The sequence below is a fragment of the Ctenocephalides felis genome, unplaced genomic scaffold (assembly GCF_003426905.1).
Source record: "Ctenocephalides felis isolate EL2017-DRISC unplaced genomic scaffold, ASM342690v1 CF-g0.4_SCAFFOLD_03571, whole genome shotgun sequence".
NCBI classification, from domain to species: domain Eukaryota; kingdom Metazoa; phylum Arthropoda; class Insecta; order Siphonaptera; family Pulicidae; genus Ctenocephalides; species Ctenocephalides felis.
The window spans coordinates 15,189,103-15,213,499 of record NW_020539725.1 but is presented as its reverse complement, the minus strand read 5'-3'; the positions used below and the strand labels follow the sequence as shown (position 1 = coordinate 15,213,499).

Sequence of the window (24,397 nt, the reverse complement as noted above, 5' to 3'; positions counted from 1 at the left end):
AAATCTCTAAAAAATATCTGATAATTTGATGTGCATATGTCTAATGATCATTTTTGACCGCAAAATGGCATTTTTTTTAGCTTTTTCATTAGATCTCCGAAACCGCTAGACCTGCCTTCATGAAAATTTGATCGGTTCTTCACCTTGTCAATACAATTAAAATGTTTTTTGAATTATTAAAATCGGACGCTCCGTTCTCTTAAAAACTGAGTTACCGTTTTTGGCACTTTTTGCCCCGTATCTTCGGAACGGCTAGACCTGCCTTCGCCAAAAACTAATCGGCACGTCTCCTTATAAATACGAATCGAATGTTCTTTGAATTATTCAAATCGGTTGATCGGTGTTCCCGAAATCGTCGACGAAAATTTGTATCCGCACATACATACATACACACACACACACACATACACATACATTCATTTTTTCTAAGGTATGCCAAAATATTCAGAAACCTTTGAAACGTCGAAAAATGCAAAAATTTTCATTTTCGATTTTTTTGCGATTACTATAACTTGCCCTACGGGAAGTTAATGATATAATATTTATTATAATTAAAATATCTATTCAATCTTCAATTCCTTTAATTTCCTTTTATTAATTATTTAAAATTATTGTCATCACTGGTATTCTTAATATCGATTGGCAGTTCATTATATATTTTACTTGCGCTCCATATCACATTTCCGCTTAATTTCTTCTTTCTATTATGTTCAATGTGAAAATTTTCGTGTTGTCTGGTGTAGTGCTCGTGTATATCTTGATTTGTGTCTATTGTTGTACGTGTTTTAATTTTGTTATATTTAATTTTGTGCATTAGTTTGCATTTCTCTATTTTAATTATGTTGTTTAGTGAATGATTATTGGTTTCTGTTTGTCAGTATTTGGTGGGTGTTAAATATGAAAAATTATATGATATTTTTATGGCTTTGTTTACTATTCTCTGTAAATCATTTAAGTTAGCTTTAGTTGTTTGACTCCAAGAATTTATTCCATATAAAATTATGGAAATTATATGCGCTTTCAAAATCAGCATCTTAATTTGTTTCCCGAAAAATTGATCTTTTCAAAGCTCCTGTTAATGCCGCTATCTTCTTTTTAATTTCCTTTATATGTTTTGTCCATGTTAGCTTTTCGTGTATTATAAGGCCCAAGTATTTTATATATTCCACTTCTTCTATATCTGTATTATTTATTTTAATGTTTATTTTAGTTCTTTCCTTACATTTTTTTATTTAAAATGTATCTACTTAGTTTTCTCAATATAAATCGTTAATGTATTTTTAATTAGCCATTCCGAATAAAATTTCCTGTCCTTGTTAATAATTTCTTCTAGTTATGTTAACTCCTAGCTATGTTAACTAGTTGTAAATGCATTTTGCCTTAAGGCAAATTGCCTTATATATATATATATATATATATATATATATATATATATATATATATATATATATATGAGCCGCTCAGTGCACACATCGACTAACTCCACTTTTTGAAAAAACTGAGATATTAGTGGGAAAGATTGGTATAATCATAACTTTTAGTATTTATAATAACTTTCCGGAATAATAAAGATTAGCACCGTTAAATGGCAAATTTTTTTTGGCCATTGAATAATAAGTAATTTATTTCAGAAGCCATTTCGATTAACTCCATACTCTGTATAATGTAAATCGTTTCAGTAACGCTGCATCTGTTCTGGCCGTGCATCGACGCTTCTACATTTATATTTGAATTCATATTATCAGGGAAATTTTAAAAAACAATATACATTAAATCATCGCGTTTCTCAACTTTTTGTTTTATTGAGTTAATCGATGTGTGCACTGAGCGGCTCATATATGTGTGTGTGTGTGTGTGTTTTGTAAACAAATAGGTTTATAAACAACCAACTTAATAATAATAATGGTGGAAATTGTCTTGAATTTGATAGTACAGCATTGAACTGCCTTGTCAAAGATTTCGGTGCTGGAGCAGGGATGTACTGGTGTCTCAATCTCATATTTGATAACAATTCTTCTAGTTTTTGCTTTATTTCTAGATACTTAGGACAATGTTTATATTTAGCTGGGTGAGTTTCTGAACAATTAATGCACAGTGGAAGATCTTTCTTTTTTTTGCACATTCCTTCGGTCCATGTTCTTGAGTACATTTGATGCATCTGAATTTTAAATTACAATAGGATGCATTGTGTCCAAAGGATTGGCAGTTGAAACATTGTATGATGTTACCATTGTGTCTGTATTTATCCCACTTGACCGCATAGCCCAAAATATGGTTCATTCAAGGTTCAAGATTAAATTTTTGATTTTGGGAATCAATAAGAATTGATTCAGGTACTTAAGTAAAATGTTCAGCTGTTTATTTTGATAATAACATTTTTGCTTGCACTAAAAACTAAACAATTCGAGTTCCAAATAAAGTCAATAAAACATACTTATAATAATTGTAATTGTACAAATAAAATTAAATTAAATTGTTTAACACATTCTTTTATTTCGCGTTCTAAATTGTATTTTTTTAAGATATGAGCAATCAGTAGCTACTAAACACAAGACGTATATAGATGTTCGGTGTAGATTCTGATTAGAATCGCTTAATCGCTGCGTGAAATTCTAAACTTTGATTAATTTGACCGCTTATCGTAGGCCTGTAATATTTTAGTATGTTATTTCAGACTACAAAATCTATAGTTTCATCAACATCATCAGTAAAAAATTTTAATTAATTTGAAATTTAATTATGAAAAAAAAAAACAGCCTGAAATTGATTAAAAATTGCATTACTGTTACAAAGTTTCAGCAAAATCGACAAAAAAAAAATCAACATTTAATTACAAAGAAATGGTCCGGAATTGATAAAATATTGTGGGCTAAACCGTGGATAAGTTATTTCACACTTTTCTGCTAATTACAAAGAAACGTCTGGGCCGATCGTCGCACAAAACTGATAAACGCCAGTCCTTAAAGAATAACATTGAATGGCTTTTAAATTTTTGAAATTTGTCCAGCCGGCGGTTTTGAGTAAATATCGACGAAAGGTCCAAAATCGACGCACGCATACATACTTTTTCCAAATTTGATCTCATTCAATTCAGAATGACTTGAAATGTCGAGTAATCAAAATTAGCATATCAAATTATTTCAAGAAAACAAACTTCTCCTTTGGGAAAATAATTAAGTATGGGTTTTTATTATATCTGAGTTAATGCAATTTTAAATAAGAAATTTTAGTAAATATTTCGCAAAATATTTGTAATTACAAATTTGCTGGAGAATGGCACAAAATGTATGCTTTTTTTTTAACTTTTTAAAGCCTGTTTACCTATTATGTACTTAACAGTACAAAATCAAAATTCTACTTGAAAGATAATCACCCATAACATATTTTAACAAAATTATTTAATTATTAAAGAAATACAAGTTAGTAAATAATGATTCATTTCAATTAAAATACAATATTAATAAAGTTATAAATATTATATACTATATAAAGGAATATAAATTAAATAATTTTGTAACAAATAGTTATTTTAATTAACTATAATTTAATTAAGGCATTTCTACAATAACTTTACCTCTCATATGTCCTCCCAAAACTTTTTTATAGGCCTCAGGAATATTATCAAAAGGAAATACTTCATTCACATAAGGCTTCAACTGAAATGATTAAAAAAATTTAAATAATAAATTAAATAATTACAAAAAAATGGTGATAAAGTAAAGCAGTAAATAATAATGAGACAATTTGTCCCCATTTTCAAAACCAAGATTCATGCTGATAACATGCTGATAAAAAGCAGTTGAATGATTACTTTTATATTAAAATGCAATTAAAAAACTTTTAAAAAACATTCAATTTCAACTAACCTTTTCAGAGCATACTAATTCCCTAAGATATATCAATCCTTCTAGACTTGGCCTGAAAAAAGCCCAATGTATCAGACCTTGTCCCGAAGAATATGATTCAATATTCGGTTCCAATAAGTTGGATATATTTTTTACCATTCCAGCCAGCATTCCTAATTCATCTGTATTTCTTAGCATAGGTGAAGATAAAGTTATATAAGACTAAAAAACAACATCATATTATAAATATATAAAAACTATGTGAAATATGATAAAAGTATTAAAAAAAATTACCAAATATTTCCAAGGGTATTTTCCTGCTCCTTGAGGACCCAAACCAGCACAATCAAATATAATATCAAACCTAGGAGAAAAATATACATATAATCAATTGTAGCGATATGTAAAGTAAAACATAACAATTCATACATACGGTCCTTTATCAAATATACTCTGACTAAAATCTGTTGCTGTATAATCTAAAACATCTGAAACACCTAATTTAGAAACATATTCCATTGCATCACTACTGCAAACAGCTATTACCTGAAAAAGTCAATTTTTTATTTTATATTGTTCGAAATAATTGTTTTTTTTTTTCCTTTTTAGCAATCAGAAATACATAAAGATTCCTATGAGTTAAATTGACAATATTTAAAAGTGATGCCTAAGAAGAACTCCAATGAGATCTTCTCAGTTTAACAATTAATATGATAATATTATATTAGACCTAATCTAAGAAACAATTGTTAGTAAATAATAATTACATTGACTTTTTCCGCTGCTAACATTTGAACTGCTAATGACCCAACACCACCTGCTGCCCCTAAGACTAAAACCTGAAAAAATAATTTTAAACTTTATATTAAACAATTAGAAAATAAATTATTTTTTTATAATTATTATTTAAAATTATTTTCATTATAGAATTAATATAGAATTTATTTAAAATTAAATCGTATAAAAATGAATGTTTTTTAGTAGATTACAAAGGACGGAATTAGCAAAACAACGATTTAGCAAAAAAATTCTTCTGGAATGATAAATTTTTTTTTTTTAAATTTACATAATATTTTCCATTACACTAAATAAAATAAGAGAGTTGATGGTAGTATTGAAAATTAATATATATAAATAAAAAAAAATCTGTATATTTATCTAAATTATGAAATTTATAAAAAAAATTAGAATATATATATATATTATATATATAATATATATAGAATATATATATATATATATTAGGGTGGTCCTTAAAATGGTCTATTTCGAATTCCTTGCTCCCAGGGCTCAAATGGTTCCAAATAGATAAAAAACAATTCTCTGAAAGTTTTAGCTCTTAATATTAACGTTTAGATAGAGCGCAATTCAATCAAAGTTTGTATGGAAATAGCATTGAAAAATTTCAAAAATTTTAAAAATGTTTTTTAGATGTAATTTAGCACACAAATGAATGAATAGAACTCATTCATTGTCGCTAAGTTACATCTAAAACATTTTTTTTAATTTCAAAATTTTTTCCATGCTCTTTCCATACAAACTTTGATTGAATGCGCTTATCTAAACTTAATATTAAGAGCTAAAACTTTCAGAGAATTGTTTTATCTATTTGGAACCATTTGAGCCCCTGGGAGCAAGGAAATTCGAAAATAACCATTTAAGGACCACCCTAATTATAAGATATATAATTATATATATATAATATAGTATATAGAGTATAGTATATATATAGAGAAGATAGATGATATATAGATATATATATATATATTATATATATATATTAGTTATTATATATTATATATTATATATTATATAATATTAAAATATAATATATTAGAGTGCCATTGGCATCAGATAAAGATATAAAAATATGTGTATATAAAAATAATTCTGCAGATGTATCTTCTACTAAAAAACACATAAGATTCATAAATACCTTTTTCCCTCGTGGTCCATGACCTGATGTTAAAGTTGAACAAATACTAAATAAAGCATTCCAAGCAGTTAGGCCGGCATAGGGTATACTTGCAGCCTCAACATCACTAAGATAATCAGGTTTCAAAGCAATCTAAAAAAGAAATCGGATTAATTTCATTTTAAAATAGAATGTCTGGATTGAGAAATGTGATGTAAAAATAAAATATAAACTGACACAATTATCTGGAACTAGAACATATTCTGCATGACATCCTTGTAAATGTACTGGTACTACACCCCAAACATTTTGTCCAGGACAAATTTTACGATTAACTTCTTGACCAACATCTACAATTGTTCCACAGAAGTCTCTGCCTAAGCATAGAGGAAATTCAATTTCACTGCAACGCATTATATTTAGAAGTGTAGACCCATATCCTCCTATTAAATAGTTAATAACAAAATTGTCTGATAGTCAAGAGAGTAAAAGTAGGTAGAACCTACATGATAGAATGAAATAAATGGATATAATACCTGCCTAACATAGCCACATCGATAGGATTGACTGAAGCAGCATTAACTTTAACCAAAACATCTTTAGGATGGGAAATGAAAGGAGTCCTATACTTTTCTGACAGTTTAACTTCATCTAATGATCCATAAGAATGAATATGCCATGCTTTCATTTTTCTTTTTCTGGTGTAATTAATTTCTATGTCATTCACGTTTACAGCATTTGTGCACAGTGGTCTTTTTGCACAACTTGGAAAAGTCTTCAATAATTTGTTCAGAGCATTGGTCCGCATCATTATTGAAAAAATCATATATTACCTAAATATGAATAATAATCGAAATATCAGATTGATTTAATAAGATATATATAATTAAGTCATGGATTAAGCACGTTAAGCAATAAAAACAATCACAGTGAATCTGACGTTTGAAAAAGAGTACTGAATTTTAATCGTATTGCCAGATAAAACAATAATACTTTGCCCTTTCGGGAATATATTCAGAAGGAATACTTAAAGGTTTCTCCACTCAGACGTGAGGGCGCTGATTTTGGCATTCAAATTAATGGCGCAAAATTTGAAATAAGAATTAATAAATTATAATATAATAATCGAGTATTTCAAAATGTTCAGTAAAATAATATAGTAAATTATAATCAACCATATTTAAAAAAATTATATATAAATATTTCCATAAAATTTATATATAAATATTTTGTCTCATATTTCTAATTATTATAACAAAATACTCTTTAAATTTAACTTCATCAAAATATTCAAAAGTATTTCCAACTCAAGCATTTTTAATAAAATAACAGAAACTATAATATATATTTGAAAATTTTCATAAATTTCAACATTTTTAATTTTCATGGTTTTGCAGATTCAAAACTATCATATTATTATAGTTTTAACAATTCTTTTATTTTTAAGTTAAGTTCTTCACTTCTTCCAAAAGAATTACTGCAGTCACCAAACAATTACAATAATAAAGGAAAAACTCAAAACCTTCCACTCGACTGGATCATTGAGTCTCCACCTAAAGGAGCAGCCAAATTGTTGAGCATAGCAACTGATAAAAGTTTACCTGACACTATAATAGAAATTGCAACCGGAAGATCAGCTCACGAAGACATAGGGTATGATTTTCATAAATAGAAACTCTGAATTTTGATTCAGCACTTATACTTTGACACATATAGATGATATCTAACTCAATCATGAAACTAACATGATAACTAATTTGTAATATAAGACCTCTATTCAACACCTATATGAGTTTTCTATTTAGTTTTAGTTTCGAATCATACTAATTCATTTATCTTATGTCCATTATTACAGCTGTGTTAAACTTTTAATTTGCAAATGTGCACCGTTCATATGGAAAATGCAAGATGCCTTAAAAGTTCGACACGAGAAAAGAAAATATTACCAGAATCAGAAAAATACATACGCAATAAATGCACTATATGAATATTTACCGTCTCTGGAAGAATTTGAGAAGCAGTCGGAAATATGTGAAGAAAAGCATGGAACTTGTTATTAAAACACAATGTTAAGTCATATTGAGAACTTATATTTAATATATGTCAGGACACAATATCAGAATATATCATTGAGCATTGTGTTCATGTGCAAATAATAGTTTGTAAATTTAATTACCTATTGTACTAAAAATAACTATAAAATTACTATACAATTGCAATCATTATATTCGAAATAGATAATATATGTAAACTAGTTCTGACAGACTTTCATAATACTTATTTACATAAATCCAATATTTTATTATGCTTACTCATATATTAGAGATGTAATAGATAAAACTTTTCACAAAAATTTTCCATTTGACTAAATATCAGTACATTAAATGATAGTCTATTTATACTTTTAATTACGTTAGAGTATAAAAGATAGGCAATCTCATCCATTACATTTCTAATATATACTATATTGTAAAAACATATAGTAATACACTTATCAATGGAATTTTTTTATTTATATTATATACCACATTTCTTCATACTTATCCTATGTTTAGGTATACTAGATGTGACTTTTTTCAGCACAAGATCTATTAAAAGTTTTGCATTATCACAATACTTCTTTATTAAGAAGTAAAAAAAGCTAAAACTTTTTGGGACTATTAAGAAGATTTAAGTCAAAGAATAATCGCTAACCTGATATGAAACTTATGTATGTCAAATATGTTAATTGTTTGAATTGCAAGATAATTAATTTACAATTTGCATAATAATTGCTATAATGGTCCTGCCCAGTTCTAATAATTTTATATGTATGTTTATATAAGGTCAACACATACAAAGATGTTTTGGTCTTTTTCAACTTCTAACTGCAAATTTTTCAACAACAAATACATTTTTTTATTCTGAATTGATTCTTTTATTTTACTGAAGAGCCAAAAATTCTTTATATGCGGTTGATACATAAGTAAGATTACCTCTAAGATAATCTTCTATTATTGAATAAATAAAAATAAATAATCATCTAAAAGATTATTTTACTTTATATTATAAATATATTGACTCATAATAGTAAACCAGTATTTAATAATCTACAATAAAATTTTAATTAAAATATATTTACAGAAATACAAAATATCAAATAAAGCGAATGATATTTTTCTTGTTATATTAAAAATATGTCTTTAAATATAAATATATATTTTTTAAATTCAGATCCATAAGTTAAACATGCATTTAATTGATATTCATCAAATAATCTCCCTACATTATATTTTCATAATCACATACTGACATACAATTTACAGATCAAACCAAGTTTGAAATTATGTGCCCAAATCTATATATATTTAATGTAAAATTAAATACATTAGTCCATCACACTTAAAATAATTACCTGTTATTGATTAATAGGTTAATATTTTAAATAAATTCATATTTACAAAACAGTCGGTTGGCCAGAATCAGCTTTTCAAATTAAGTATTCGTATTTAAAGTATTATTAGATCAGATGATCATTAAAAATATCTATAAAAATCACTAGTGTATTTAGCAAATTAAACATTTTGTTGCTAGTTCTACAATACTTTAGATATATGAATTTTTGATTATAGGAAAACATTTTGAATGCAAATTATCAAACAATAGTTTGTGTCTTTTGAAACTACATTAATTAATCATAAGTTTAGTAGGAGCTGCTCATTTTTAATCATTATTCAATTTTAACCATTCGATAAATTGATGAAAAAAATATATTTCTGTACCAAATAATTAAATGCATATGAACAAACCAACAGTCTTTTAAATCTTCAAACAAATTTATCCTCAGATAAATGAAATAAAATAATGGTTTGTTTGCAGTATTAAAACTTGATGTTTCAAATAATTATGATTAATAACGCTATTGAAACTGATTTTTTGTTTGCAATATTTTTGTTTTTTTATTTATTGGGAAACTTTTGCAAAATTACAATAGTTCCTCTTAATAATATTATTAGTTAGATAAAAACCGCTCCGAAAATATATGTAGCATTCATTGATCTAAATATAGATATCAAATATTAATAGAAATAAATAATACAATAATAATTCTATCAAGTCTATTATGTAAAAGGCAAGATTTTTTTAACATCCTTCAAAAATTCTCATTGCCCACCGCTGTCCAACATTTTAAACCAATTTGACCAAAAGGGCATCTTCTGCTGTCTGACCTTGTCGCTAACCAAATGCGTATTGGAACCTGCATTCTTGTGCAAAGTCGAAACATTCTTGTTGCTAGAAATTAAGTTTTTTTCTCGCACTCTAGATAAAGAATCATGATTCCTTATTCTCCCCGTCAAGGAATCTCTTTTCAATCTAGGCACTGGAGAGCTCAAGTTCCTCATAGTGGTATGAGGTGTTTTGGCTATTGGAATGCTGGAGGCACTTCTACAGGAGTCTCTGCTAAGTGATCTATTTGGAGAAACATTCAGCTTGGACGGAGTCGTTGAAGCAGTCCTGGAATGACCAGGTAGAGGTATTCTACTTGGCCTATGTTTAGGACTTGTAGAATTGAAACCGTTGTGATTTGTATCCACGTCGTGAGCCGATTCGGTGCTACTGCTGTATGGTGATGCTGGTGTCTTGACTACAATCAACTGCCCTTGATTGGAATTTGAAATAGGCTTGAATCCATCGTTGTGTGTGATATCCTTTCCATGCAAAACTACATTAGTAGAACTACTGTAGCGGTTTATAGTTTTGTTCTCTAAAATGCGAATCCGTGCGCGCGTTCCTTCAAGTTCGATATTCTTTTCCTCCAGCTAAAATTCACAATAAAGTTCACAAAAACATTAATTAAGAATACTAAAAAATCGATACTTTAAAGAAATTCTAATTACTAATGACAAAAGTGACAAAAAGAATCTCAACTTTAACTTTACTCTTCTGGGATTTTGATGAAACTTTGCAAGATGATAGAATTGAAAGTCAAACCGAACAGTTTGAAATATTTTGAGTTATAACAATTTATTAATAAATACACTAAATAATAAAACCGAACCATGCACCCCTATATTGCCAATTTCTAATAATAAATTTTCGCCGCTATTTCCTTAAAAAACTAGTTGGTATTGGTATTTTCCTTGAGACAAATTATATGAACTTCCCGATATGTGTAAATAATCGACTTAATCAATAAAAAATATATTAATTTATGAGCTCTTAAAAGTTTCCACATAATTGAAAACAATCGAACACCTTATGTAGGAGTATCGTCTAAAAGCAAATTTTAAAAAATCAATCATTTTTTATAATTGAACCAGTTTCCGTAGGACTTTAACTGTGTAATATGTTCGTTAAGACCAAGTACTCTATTGTTATACCAGATAAATCGACTAATTTTAATTTTAACAAACGTCAAAAAAACTACTCATTTTCTCAAACTTTGATGAATGATTAAAATTAAACTACTTGTCGTAAGGCCGTAATATTTCAGTAAGTTCTATAAGACCAGGGATATATATCGCCAAAAAAGTTCCATGAAAATCGACTCAATTTTTTTTTCAACAACGAATTACAAGAAAACGGTTCGGTAGATTTTCACCTAAAATTAATCAGTGTCATTCCCAACTAATATCTTTCGAACAGTTTTTGATTTTTTAAAATCGATTCGGTAATATGAGTTTAAATGTGGACAATTGTCCATGTGTTCGCCCAAAATCCTAAACTGATTTTGAAAATTCAGACTCTGTTCCAAAGATATCAGTTTGAAATCGTGTTGATTAGTTTTTGGTAAAGATCACAACTGGGCCGTTTCTTTGTAATAAATAATTGAACAAAACATTTGACGATTTTCATGAAACTTTGTATGCATGATGATAAAGTTCATGGCCTTAACGAGCGTCCTGCAATAATACAGACCTACGAAAAGTAGTAATTAAGTTCATGGTCTTATGTTTAGAGTCTTAAAGGACATCGTGAATAATTATAGACCTGCAAAAAGTAGTTGTTAAAGGCCTAGTCTTAATGCTTATTAAAGATCTAGGCTCAATTTTAATCCCTTTTAATTAGGCTTGAAACAACACTCCATAAGTATCAAGTCAGAACGCAAATAAATTTTGTATATTTCTTAATTGTGATTCAAATGCATATCAGAATAAAAAATGATTCCTATAACTGAGAAAAACGTGGTTCGGCACTTCACACTTCAAAGAAATGTTCTACCTTTTACCTTGGTTTCACAGATTATTATTTCATTAACATACACTTAGTAAGCACATAGTTTATCTATGCTTACTCATGCACATAATATTACTGATTCACATTTATTTATTATGACATATCTAAAGTAGTATGAATTAATAGGAAATTATTGTATGACTTACCTGAAAATGTAGATCATCAACCTCTTCTCTGTACTTAGCAATAGTATCTTCAAGCACTCGTCTTGCTCTGTCTGAGATTTCCAAGCGGTGCAGTAATGTCTATAATAAAAAACAACATTTGTATTATTCATTCTATGAAATTAATATAAAATGCTTCAAAAATGATAATGTATAGATATTACAATACAAAATCTGTAAGATTATTTTTAATAGAATACTGTTATTTTTATATAATTTAAATTACTAAAACTATGGTAGACAATGAAAGAAAGAATAACCTCTTAATAAATAATTCTGCATTTTGTATTTATAGTTCAAGACAACATTTTCAATTTAAATTGTACACAGTTAATATTAGATTATTTCACCACCCAGCAAAAATATTGTAATACATTGAGTAATAACGACAACATCAAATGATGTTATATAGATTTTATTCTTGCATAAAATAATTGCTCATTGAAGATACGAACAATTTCAATCAAGTAGTCAATTGAAAAATTGAAGTAATCTTTGCATTGAGGTCAGTCATTATTTGTTTCAAAACGAAATTAAATTCATTAAGCAGCTAAATAAACGTTAAATCCATCCAATCCAATTCCGAAGTATTTTAAAATATTACAGGAAAGAAATGTATAATGGTGTCAAAAAATTGGTTTCATATGCCAAATTTAATTCATTTCAATGACGTGATTTTAATTATAGCTACTCTTAAAAAATCTGATACAGTCAATTAAAAAAAAATAGGGCGCTATAAAATTATAGCTGCCCCTTCGACATAAATCTAGAAAAGCTTACGATATTATGATTCTGATGAGATGATATTTCTTCTTACCTTATTATTCGCTAAAGCATTCAATAAATGTCTTTTCAAGCTCAGTGCACTATTTTCCAACAACACAGCCTTAACCCAGTTCCTATCAGGTGGTTCAACCTTCAATGGAAGTTGCAATGGCCCTAAAGCGTCATCTAAAATTCTGGACGAAATCTCTTCTTCCAGTTTCTTCTCATCATCTTCTCTGTCTTTTTCATATTGCTCTTCGTTGGAAGATAGTCTTAATTTTCGTAATTCTTGATCAAGTGCGTCCCTTTGTCTCAGAGCTTCGTCCAATGCGATACGAAGACGAGATGCTTCAGCGCCGCCATTTTGTAAATGGATGCCATTCTGTTCGTTGGACGCCTGTATTGGAAGCTGGTCACCTGGCGTCCAGGAGGACGCCTGCTGCTGCTGCAATTGCTGGGCTTCGTCCCGTAGACGTGTGCCTGGGGAGAAAAATAACAAATATAAATAAATTATGTGCAATATAAAAAATGAAAAGTTAAGAATATTGAAATAAATGTTTTATTGAAAATTGAACTAGGAACAATGCAAAAAACAATGTAGAGTGTTAAAATAGACTAGTCTATACTAGCTGTATACATGGTGTTATCTATATAATATTGGATAGCACCAGATGTACCGTTTTAGAAATAATATAATTTAGAATCAATTATCATCTCATCATCTGTCGACTTTTATTACTTGATATGTTCAATAGCATGATATAAATTATAAGAAATAATGTTAATTGCAAATGATAATGAAAGGAAACAAAAAATCTACAGTCTGCATTCGAGGTTTCTAGATTGTATTTGCAATATTAGAAATACCTAGAAATACATACGCATAAAAAATTGTGAAACTGTGTCCGACCATTACAGAATTACAAATCGTCATGGCTGGACGATCGCAGTAGAAAACCAAGCGTTTGAAATTAATGGTAACCCTCAAAATAGAGGAGCCCAGGCAAACAATATACATTTGAATTAATGAAAAAAATTATTATAATCCGCAGACCAGAGTAGTTATTAATATGAAATGTAAAAGCTGAATGAGATTCTTAAATACACTTATTTACCATACCTAATAACATAATCGTTTTAAATATTCTGTAAATAATGTTACTCTCGTTTTATAAACCAAGGATGCATATATAAAAAAAAGTGTTGTTTTCCAAAAATTGTCACAATAATTTTTCTTTACATAAACTTATGGACCAATTCTGCCGTAAAATAGACCAATGTTGAAGCAAGACTATGTTACGTACCAGTTTTCATACAAAATGCTACTGAATACTGACAAAATGCCATGTATTTGCTGTGCTATCAGGCGTTTAACACATAAAATGCAACTTCACTCATATGTTATCAAACCATATCTTAAAGGTCCAGTTATGATAACATCATTTCTTAGATATTTGCGAGTTTTCTAGGTTAGGTTTTCTTTCTAAAACGCCTAACTGCACAGCAACCACATAAGATTTTGACAGTTTAAAATATTTTACTGGTTGAAATTGTATAGTTGAAAAACAAATTTGACGATTTTCACGAAATTTTATATGATGACCATGAACCTTGGTCTTAACGAAATTCTGAAATAGTACAGACCGGTTCCGGTTTAAAATAATATTTCTAGCAACAATTAAATTATTAAATATTACCAAGCAAAAATATCATCACTCGAATTCTAACATTGTACACAAATTTTAGTAATTTTTCTCTCAACGGTTGCACTATTCATTATACTCAAAATGTTCATTATTAACTTTTTCACTTGGTGTAGTTTAACAACAAACTCCGGAACGAAGTTAATAATTGAACTAAATTTTATATGCGTTCTATATGTTCATGTTTGTTAAATCTAAAGGTCTTTGTATGATTTCTTCTCAAACGATTGGCTATCGACTAGTTTCTATTTAAATAGATTACAATAAACAGTGTATAGATTTCAAACACACAGTTCACAATTACAATAGAATATAATGATTTCCCTAATAATAATGGACATATGTATAAATTAATAAGTCACATACCAAATAATATTTAGTCTAAGATTAGTATAACATATTTTGAAAAGTGGCAAAAAGTAGTATCTTTTATATAAAGAATGATGTTCTGGTTGAATTTGGTAAATCTTGAAAATATAACAATTAATATATATTTGTTGCTATTGTATAATATTATTTCACTCAGTATAGAATTAATTTACTATAAGTCTATTTCAATAAGCATTAAATAATTCAATTTCATAGTCCAACCTGAGGTCTACTATCTACTGGAACTGATATAGTGATACTTCAAAAATTATTTCTAATATTTTGACAAAACAAATTGATGTGCTCTTATAAACTTTATCACTTTTTTTTTATAAAATCGTATCATAAGTATCTAGAAGTATGCAAATATTTAGAAGTAGTAAATAAATTAGGCTAGCGATTAATCCGTCTCGAAGATTTGAGTTGATTAAAATCACGTACCGTGCACGACGATCCCATACATGTAAATTTGGTCCGGACATTAATTTTTATTGAATCTTTATCACTAAACACAGAAAAAAAGAATGATTTTTATTTTTCACACCTGTTACGACTTCCGAATGTGGAATGAACGAGCGTTACAATTCAAAAGCTGATATTTAGCCGAGCGTGACATATAAAGCAGAGGGAGTAACATATTTTTACTCGTGTTTTGATCCAAGGACAAGAAATTTTCATTGCTTGAATCGATTACAAAATAGTAATTTAAATTCCTTTGTTATTACGATTTTTGAATATTTAGCTCTGGTTAAACCGAACCGCAAATTAAGAACATTAGGCAGAACAGGAAGTTGCAATTCATCACATTACATCAACAAGGTTTGTGAAAATAAAAATCGATATTGTCGCAAAAATTACTATATAATTGTAAAATTTATTAAATTGTAGTTAAATTTACATCAAAATAACAGTTAACAGAGAACCATATATTCTTGCCGTCATATATGTGTGACGTCAAGAATAGTGTTTTCCAGGAGTTTTGTCAATATTTTTTTCTTTGATGCATTAAAGTTCCCCGATTCTAATAAAGTTATAAATGTAATAAATTATCTAATAAAGTTACCATGGCGCCCCTGTGAAATTTTTGGTGATATTATCGTGGCGATTAACGTGTTAAGAACGACGTTATTGATACCTAGCTGTTAATAAATATACCTTCATTAGTTAGCAAACTTACAAAAAAAATATATTTACTTATTTCAAGTAATGTTATAATAATTTATCGAATGATAAGTTATTGAAAAAGTTTAGTTATATAAAGTTATTTATAAAATTCATAGATATGAAAATGTCAATTATTTATTTCATAAAAAGGCAAATAAAAACCATTTGATTTTGTAATGCCCTTACAATTGATAAAGATATTTAGTTATTATATTATTTATTTATTGTTAACTTTCTAAAAGAGAAGGTTATATTTACGTCAGAAAATCTGACTTGCTAATTTTATGTTTTCTTGCAGTAGTCTTTTTAGATTTTTTTACACCAAAATTGAAAAAATATTATGAGTCAACATTTAACTTTTCGTTGATATTTCCTCAAAAATGATTGCACCAATATAAACATTTTGTAAGCCGTTTGATGTAACTCTGTAAGGATTCGTGTTGATTAATTATGCGTGACGATTGGCCGAGCCGTTTCTTTAGAATTAGTTAAAAAAAATCAAAATTTATTGCACATGTATTGGCCCAAAATCCTGAACCGATAAAAATTCCGAAACTGTTCGAAAGACATCAGTTTGGAATCGTGTTGATTAGTTTCTTGGTAAATATCAGCCGAACTGTTTCTTTGTAATAGATAGTTGAATAAAAAAATTTGACGATTTTCACGAAAATTTATATAATGATAAGGTTCATAGTCCCTACGAAATTCTGAAACAGTACGGACTTACGGAAACTTGTTTAATTATAAAAGATCACTAATGTTTGGAATATTAGAGAGTGTCGAAATTTCAAAATTCTATCGTCACAGTTTTAGAAAATGCTGAGTCTGATTTCATATTGATTGTATAGATTTTATAAACGGGGAGTTTATGCAACTTGTCTTAAGGAAAAATCCATTTATATCTAGTTCCTTTAAACTAAATGATCATAAATACATATTTATATTTCAATTAATATCAGAAAACGAAAAGAAATAATATTGTTATATTGAAAAAAGCATAAACCTTCCTTCTCATATACACTCTTGAAAGTTCTAGACAGAAACGCGTAAGATTGATGTTTGGCTAACGGATATTCTTTTCAAACTATAAATGTATGTTCAAAATCCTTAAAATTATAAATGTATCTTTAAAATTAATCGCCTACCTTTTCTATGAATAACGTCTAAAAGCGACCATAATTCGTCGAGTGCAACATTGGCACCTTGTCCAGGTCCTGGTCCGTGCACGACTCCAGTGCTATGTGTGGCAGATGGGGTCGTGCTGCTAGATTCTTTACTGGACGTTGACGCTGCGTCGGTTGAAAAGCCACTGTCTTGGATTCCTGCAAATAAAAAATATACATTAATAATTTAGTATTTATCAAAATCAAGTATATATTAAAATTTAATAATATTTTTAAAACTATTCATGTAAATACTCAAAATGGTTTCATTTGAAACATAAAAAATAATGATACAAGCAAATGTATTTGGTGTTGGTGTTTGTAGAGTAAAAGAAAGTATCATGCCAACTTGTTATAACAGCAACATTTATATTTTTAAAATTATTGTTTTATTCCACGCGTGTACGTTTACATAAAGCTTTTATATAATATAATTGTAATATTTGTACTTTGCATACTTAATCGGTCATCTTCATAATTATGTTAAATTATATTAATTTAAATAAATTTAAATCTCTGTACGCAATTGACTAAAAGTTTTTAAATATTGTGCTATTAACTTTTAAAATACTTTGCTGTTGATTTTAGAATTATATTTTTCCTAAAAAAATACACACACAACAAAATATTTTATGATTTGAAGTAGAGTAGAGCGGGGCTTAAAGATCAGCAAATACAAAAATCCACAACCCATCTGATCCACATTATTTTATCAACAATATTTGAAAGTAGATAGAAAAAGATGTACAACCAGCCATCATCTTGCTACGCTACTTTCTGGAGATAAAAGGCAATATTTGCAAATTCATAACAAAAGTAATTTCTTTCGTTGTTAGTTTTTTTGGTTGTGAGCACTGTTGTTTAGTTTACGAGACACCTCAATATAATTCTTTAGTATGTGTTATTTAATTGTTTTATGAAATAAGTATCATTAACTTTAAGTTAGATTCAACAGTTTTTTATATAACCTTTATGTGGGTGGGTTAAAAAGAACCAACTGAACCTTTAACCTAGCAAAGGTGAAAACAATAAAAAATAGTAAATATAAAAGTACATTGAGTTAAAAATAGCAATTTTACAAGATAAAATTTAAATAAATAGTTATTCCAACTTTGCTGGTGAATATTTCTGACAAATTACCAGATCAAGGTTATATATAGTGTTATTTCTGTAAAAAATGTACCAATGAAATTTATACTTTGCATTGGTTGAATAATGTAGCTATTATTTTGCAAAATCTGTTTGAAATTAAAAGAAGACATTGAATCTGTTTGCCCTCTAACCATCCCATTTTACTCCGCTCATGAGGTAAAAAAAAACAGGTGACAAATTTTGGAAAAACAGCCAAAGAACACATTTCTACAATATTGAATTAGCTGGAAGTTTTACTGAATATAGTCAAATAGTTGTTTGTTTGATGTGTGTTATTCTTTGTGATATCATTGGTTTGGTTTTCAAAATAGTATGGCTCAAAATCAAATTGGACGTTTGTGCCCCGCCCTACATTTAAAAAAAAGATTGCTATAAATTAAAAAAAAAAGATTGCCTTTTCCGAAGTAATCGGACAAAATGCACTTTATCTATAACTATATCTACTAATTCCAAAGCTTCCAATTGTGAAACAAACTATTATATTTTTGAGTATTCACTTTACATGCGTAAGATCTTTGTCCCAAATAATACGTAATGTTTTATGATTTCATGTATCATACAATTATGTTTTAATAATATAGGATACAGTTGATGCTCTTCTGTGTAACGTTCATTTTATATCTTTAACAACAGAATTACATATTATGGTCTGGCATGACGGCGCAAGTTTTTTTTATATTTTATATTCTTCTCGTTAATTTAACAGTTACTCGAGTTGCTGTAATATGTTTAGCGTCAACGCCGTAAAATATTTGTGATTCATATTAGAAAATAAACAAGGAAAACTTATAGATGTAGATCTGATGTAAGTAGAATATAATTTAATAGCTAGATATAATTGAACACTGGAAAAAAAGCGTTCTTTTAAAACGATACGAAAATTAGAAATTAGAAAATCAATTTCAACCAATTTGAAGCGATATTTGTAGAAAAAATAAACATGTAAAAAGGTAAGGTTCATTTTATTGGAACATCAACAACTACGAACATTTAAAAATCATTCATTTTTAACAAATAAGGATAATTTATGCAGATATAAATTTACATTTATCTACAATATCTACTAGTCATCTAAATAGTTATATTAGAAGCATTAATAACTTCAGCTATTATTCGATCCTTAATAAAAAAAAAAGCTCAAGCTCAAGCTCTCTCTTATTAGTTGTTATTTTCACGCCGAGAATATACGATCATGTCAGATTAAAATGATGAATGATGAATTATAAGTAGTTTCTAAGCTAAAATAAAAAATACACTATCTGAGCAAAATGACATTATTAATATTAATATTATGCCACACTTATATTTTCATTGCAATTAATAATTTACATAACCAATGTAATAAGTTTTTGTATTTCGGTTTCGAATAAGTATATAGAGCAAATTGGAGTACAAAAGTTCAATTTGACTTTTAGCAATTATATTGTGAAAACCTAACCAATTATTATATCAGAACAAATAACACATATCAAACAAACAACTATCTGACTATGTTTAATAAAACTCTCAGCTAATACATCATTGTACTTCCAGGTAATTCATCATTGTGAAATGTGTTTTTGCTACTCTTCCAAATTTTGTAACCTGGTCCTTGTTACCCCATAGGCGGTGTAAAATAGGACGGCCAGAGGGCAAACAGGTCCAATGTCTTAATTTTAATTTTTAAAGAAATTTAACGGAATAATAGTTACATTATTCAACTATTCAAAATATAAATTTCATGGTTGTATTTTTTACAGAGAACACTGTATATAACATTGATCTGGTATTTCGACAAAAAAATTTATCAGCAGAGTTGGAATAACTATTTATTTAATTCATCCCTGGTGAAATTGTTTTTTTTTAACTTTATTTACTTTTTTATTTGCTATTTTTTATTGTTTACACCTTTGCCAGGGTGAAGGTTCAGTTGGTCCTTTCTACTCCACCCACGTTTAAGCTTTTGGGCAAAAAGTAAACAGTAGTACTCACAACCTTAATACTTAATACAAAAATACTTATGTTACAGATTTTCAAACATCGCCGTTTATCTTTTAGAATGAAGTAAAAAAAACGAATAACTTATATAAAAATTATATTTAGAATTTTTTTTAATTATTTTTTTCTTTGAAGAGCACTACTATCAAGAGCACTACAAACTATACCATTAATTTTTTAAATATTGTAATGTTTGCTATGTGAAGTGTTTACTGGCCTATTATAGTTGCATATTTTTTATCTTTACAAAATTTATTTATTTTTATTAGTTTAAAATTAATATTGCACTATCATTACACCCATCTATAATATTTATACTATTACTTCTTATTTAAATTTGTTATTTATCTTTAGTTTTTTTAATTTTTTTGGTACTTAATCTATATATTGAGTACTTAAATTAGTTATTCAATAGCAAATGAATAAAAAATATAATATTTAAGTATTCCGGTCATATCGATACATATTTGTTCGTACGGAAAAAAGTATTATTATATTTTATTTATTTATTTATTTATTTATTTATTTAATCTCGACATTTATTCAAGTACCTTCTATAAAAATATCGGTTTTATAGGATAGGTTTAAATTAAAAAAAAAATTATATTGAGAGCAATTGCGTGAAAAAATCAAGGTCAATATTATCATGTACATCGAATGATTATAAAAAATTACCATTGTAGCTTGATCTATACAACCTTACAACTATACAGGAGTAAAACGCTAAATCATTTTGCACTATTTCAAATTAATATATATTCTTAAAATAATTATTTCACAAACTACTTGAAATTCAAAAATAAATGACTAATAGCAATACAAATAAATCATCACTATGAGAGGGAAGTCAAAAGTTTCAGCTTTGATTGATAAATGAAGTAAAAAATTACTAACATGTTTAAATATTAAATAAAAATAGTCTTATTTCTAAATATATAAAAAAATTCAAAATCATTCTATTATTCACGATATAGAATAAATTTAATTTACATCTTTCATTTTCGTTTTACTAAATTTAATATAGCAAAGAATGTAAAAGACAGATAAAACGGCGGACATAAAAATTCCTTTCATACTTTAGAATCTCTGTATATTATATCGGGTATCATTCTACGCAGTTATAAAAACCTCAAACAAATTCCTTAATAAGCAAATATCTATGTTATAGAATCAATAAATTAATCCTAAACCCATTAAGTCGCTATCTTGTTCCTTCAGTTAATGTTTTGCAGATTTGAAAAAAGATTCACAGCGTGTATATGCATACCCAAGCCAAGTAAACTGTAAAATTTACTCGAGTACGTATTGAGCAATTACATAAAATTACCAGGACATTCTTATGGATATCAATTAAAATTTTATATTATCACAAAGATATGTATATAAATTTAATTAGCCAACATAATATTACAATACTTATAAATGTTACTACATTCATTTAGTTTGATATCATTGCTTAAAGCTGCACGAATATATAACTTTCCGGAATATGAAAATGATATACTTAATAAATAGGGTAGAGCGGGACTTAAAGATCGGAGGGTAGAAACGTCCACCACTATTATCTCAAAAACAAGTAAAGTTAGGAATTTTGTAAAAACATTATTTAAAAGTATAAAATATTTAAAAGTCCATTTATTACATGGACTGCTAGTCGAGCGCAAAATAAGTGCTCAAATATAGAAGGGAGTGTGACGTCACATGTTTCAGCGAACATTGCCGACGATAATCGCGGACACTCTCGATTGATTAAATGTCATATTGTTATACATATATATTTATACACATATGTATATGTATGTATACATAACAACGAAAAACATATGAGGACTAGCAGTCCATGTAGTGTAATGTCTATGGTAACTAGCCATTGCAGCCATTGCCTTAATCAAATTCAATAAACTATAACAATTTTTTATATTGTGAGCACTGTTGTCTAGTGTACGAGACCTTAAATATTTTAAGTATACGTTATTTAATTATTTTAAAAGAAGTATTATTATTTTTAAATTATATACGTATGACATTTTTTATTATATAACCTTCATAAAAGCTAACATGTGGGTGAGGAGGAAAAAACCAACTGAACTTTGCCCTTGCAAGAGTGTAAACATTGAAAAATAGTAAATAACAAAATTAAGTTCAAAAAGCTAATTTAAAAATATAAATTAATAAATACTCATTCTAACTCTGCTAATCAATATTTCTGGTAAAATACCAGATCAAAGTTATATACGGTGTTATCTTTGTACAAAAATGCCCATAGAATTAATATTTTGCATTGGTTGAATACTGTAGCTATTATTGCGATAAAAATTAAAAATAGGACATAAGATCTGTTTGACCTTTGGCAGTCCCATTTTACACCGCCTATGGGTTAAAAAGAACCAGATGACATAATTTTGAAGAATAGTAAAAAAGCATAATTCAAAAGCACAATGATGAATTGGATATTTTTACTGAACATAGTTCGTTTGGTGTCAGAAACAACTATCTAGTTGTTTGTAAGATATGTGTTATTTGTTCTGATGTAGTTATTTGGGTTTTCACAGTATAAAAGTGGATTACCAAATTGGACCTTTGTGCCCCGCCTTTCCCTTAACAAAAGTAGAGCAAATGAAAGTTTGATGTAGTAAAAAACATAAAGGTTACATAGATTTTTTCAAATTACGATAAGTGCATTAACTCTGCTGCAGGGCTTAGGATAAACTAAATGATATAAATCCCACATATAATAAATAACATTACTGTTACTATTGCTTTTCTCACTTACTATTACTATTTACTGATTTTTAAACATGACGTTCCATGTTTCCAATAATGTTTTTTCAATATAAATGAATCAACGACCTCGGATTCAATTGTACCGGCTGGTACAAGACCCGCATCGATTCGAACTAATAGAGCTCAAGTTTATTTAACAAATCGATATCAAATACCTTTGCATTAAATACACACTGCTTTAAAAGTTGATAAAAACTGGTTGGTTAGGAATCGATAGCAAAATATAATTACCTTTAAGACTTATAAAGAGATCACAAGTTGTATTCAAAATCATGTTTCGAAGGAAGAATGGACTTCGACTCAAAACGCAATTAACGTTAATTAATGCAACAAATGTATGCAATTCACATTTAAGTAATATAAATATTTTCATACAAATGAAATAAATGAAAAAAAAATTAAAGATGCTTGATATTGTAATTGCAATGTCAAAGTATACATAAAAACAAAAGAATTATGGGGCAGACTGGGTACGCTTGTGTCAGGGTACAGTAGTCACGATTTGTGCGATTTTGAGATAAGGTTCAAAGCGAGAAAGATGAAGTATGTTTGTTCGAACAAGTTTTTCCATTATTGCCTTGCTTTTAGAATGTCAAAATATTTTTTGGTTCAATTTCTTTCAATAGTAACTTTTACTTGTATACAGATTGATCACTTTGTTTCTTATTTTGCTATAAGTTGAACATTAGTAGTTAATTACCAGCAATTAGTTTTTGCGTAGATAGTTTAGCTCAGTCATAACTGATGATTTGTTTTTAAAAGTGTGCATTGAGTACGGTTGTGCCATGTATTTATTGTCCTTTTCAGGTAAACATTAATCAGATAATTAACTAAATTAAGACTAAATACGAAAGAAAGAAAAAGGATGATTAATTATAAAGAAAAAAAAGATTTCACAAAGATATCTTCTTGACTTTGTTTATATATTATATTTATAAGCTTTGCTTGAATGATCAATAAAACTCGTTATAAACTATTTAGGTGTTTTGTCCTTTATCCCTTTTCTTGTATGATTTTATTTTATGACTAATCCATCGTATTTTAGTATTTCAGTATTTCCACGTAGACAAATGCTCAAATTAATATTTAATTTACTTTTCTCCCAGCTAAACTGATAAATTAACAAAATATGCTGATAAAGAAGTGCCACAGTCGTAACCCAGTCTCCCCTAAACAAATT

The 24,397-nt window shown here is 27.9% G+C and overlaps 3 protein-coding genes across 3 annotated transcripts in view; all 3 read right to left on the bottom strand.

The window, feature by feature from the left end:
* The window catches only part of LOC113384726 (pre-rRNA-processing protein TSR1 homolog), a 5,447-nt gene extending 3,216 nt beyond the window's left edge, over positions 1-2,231 (bottom strand). Inside the window, 1 exon segment of the mRNA XM_026622488.1 lies at positions 2,175-2,231. Within this exon segment, the coding sequence (XP_026478273.1) occupies positions 2,175-2,231 (57 nt within the window).
* The window catches only part of LOC113384565 (reticulon-4-interacting protein 1, mitochondrial-like), a 16,064-nt gene extending 9,339 nt beyond the window's left edge, over positions 1-6,725 (bottom strand). Inside the window, exons 1-8 of the mRNA XM_026622302.1 lie at positions 6,301-6,725; positions 5,998-6,203; positions 5,782-5,913; positions 4,613-4,684; positions 4,279-4,391; positions 4,140-4,209; positions 3,867-4,067; positions 3,575-3,656 (exon numbers count right to left, since the gene is read on the bottom strand). Coding sequence (XP_026478087.1) covers positions 3,575-3,656; positions 3,867-4,067; positions 4,140-4,209; positions 4,279-4,391; positions 4,613-4,684; positions 5,782-5,913; positions 5,998-6,203; positions 6,301-6,586 — 1,162 coding nt within the window. The 5' untranslated portion in view covers positions 6,587-6,725. The remainder of the gene's footprint in view (positions 1-3,574; positions 3,657-3,866; positions 4,068-4,139; positions 4,210-4,278; positions 4,392-4,612; positions 4,685-5,781; positions 5,914-5,997; positions 6,204-6,300) is intronic.
* Positions 6,726-9,772: 3,047 nt separating this feature from the next.
* Positions 9,773-24,397, bottom strand: part of LOC113385679 — a 44,186-nt gene continuing 29,561 nt past the window's right edge. Inside the window, exons 2-5 of the mRNA XM_026623523.1 lie at positions 17,287-17,463; positions 12,958-13,385; positions 12,123-12,221; positions 9,773-10,559 (exon numbers count right to left, since the gene is read on the bottom strand). Of these exons, the coding sequence (XP_026479308.1) occupies positions 9,903-10,559; positions 12,123-12,221; positions 12,958-13,385; positions 17,287-17,463 (1,361 nt within the window). The 3' untranslated portion in view covers positions 9,773-9,902. The remainder of the gene's footprint in view (positions 10,560-12,122; positions 12,222-12,957; positions 13,386-17,286; positions 17,464-24,397) is intronic.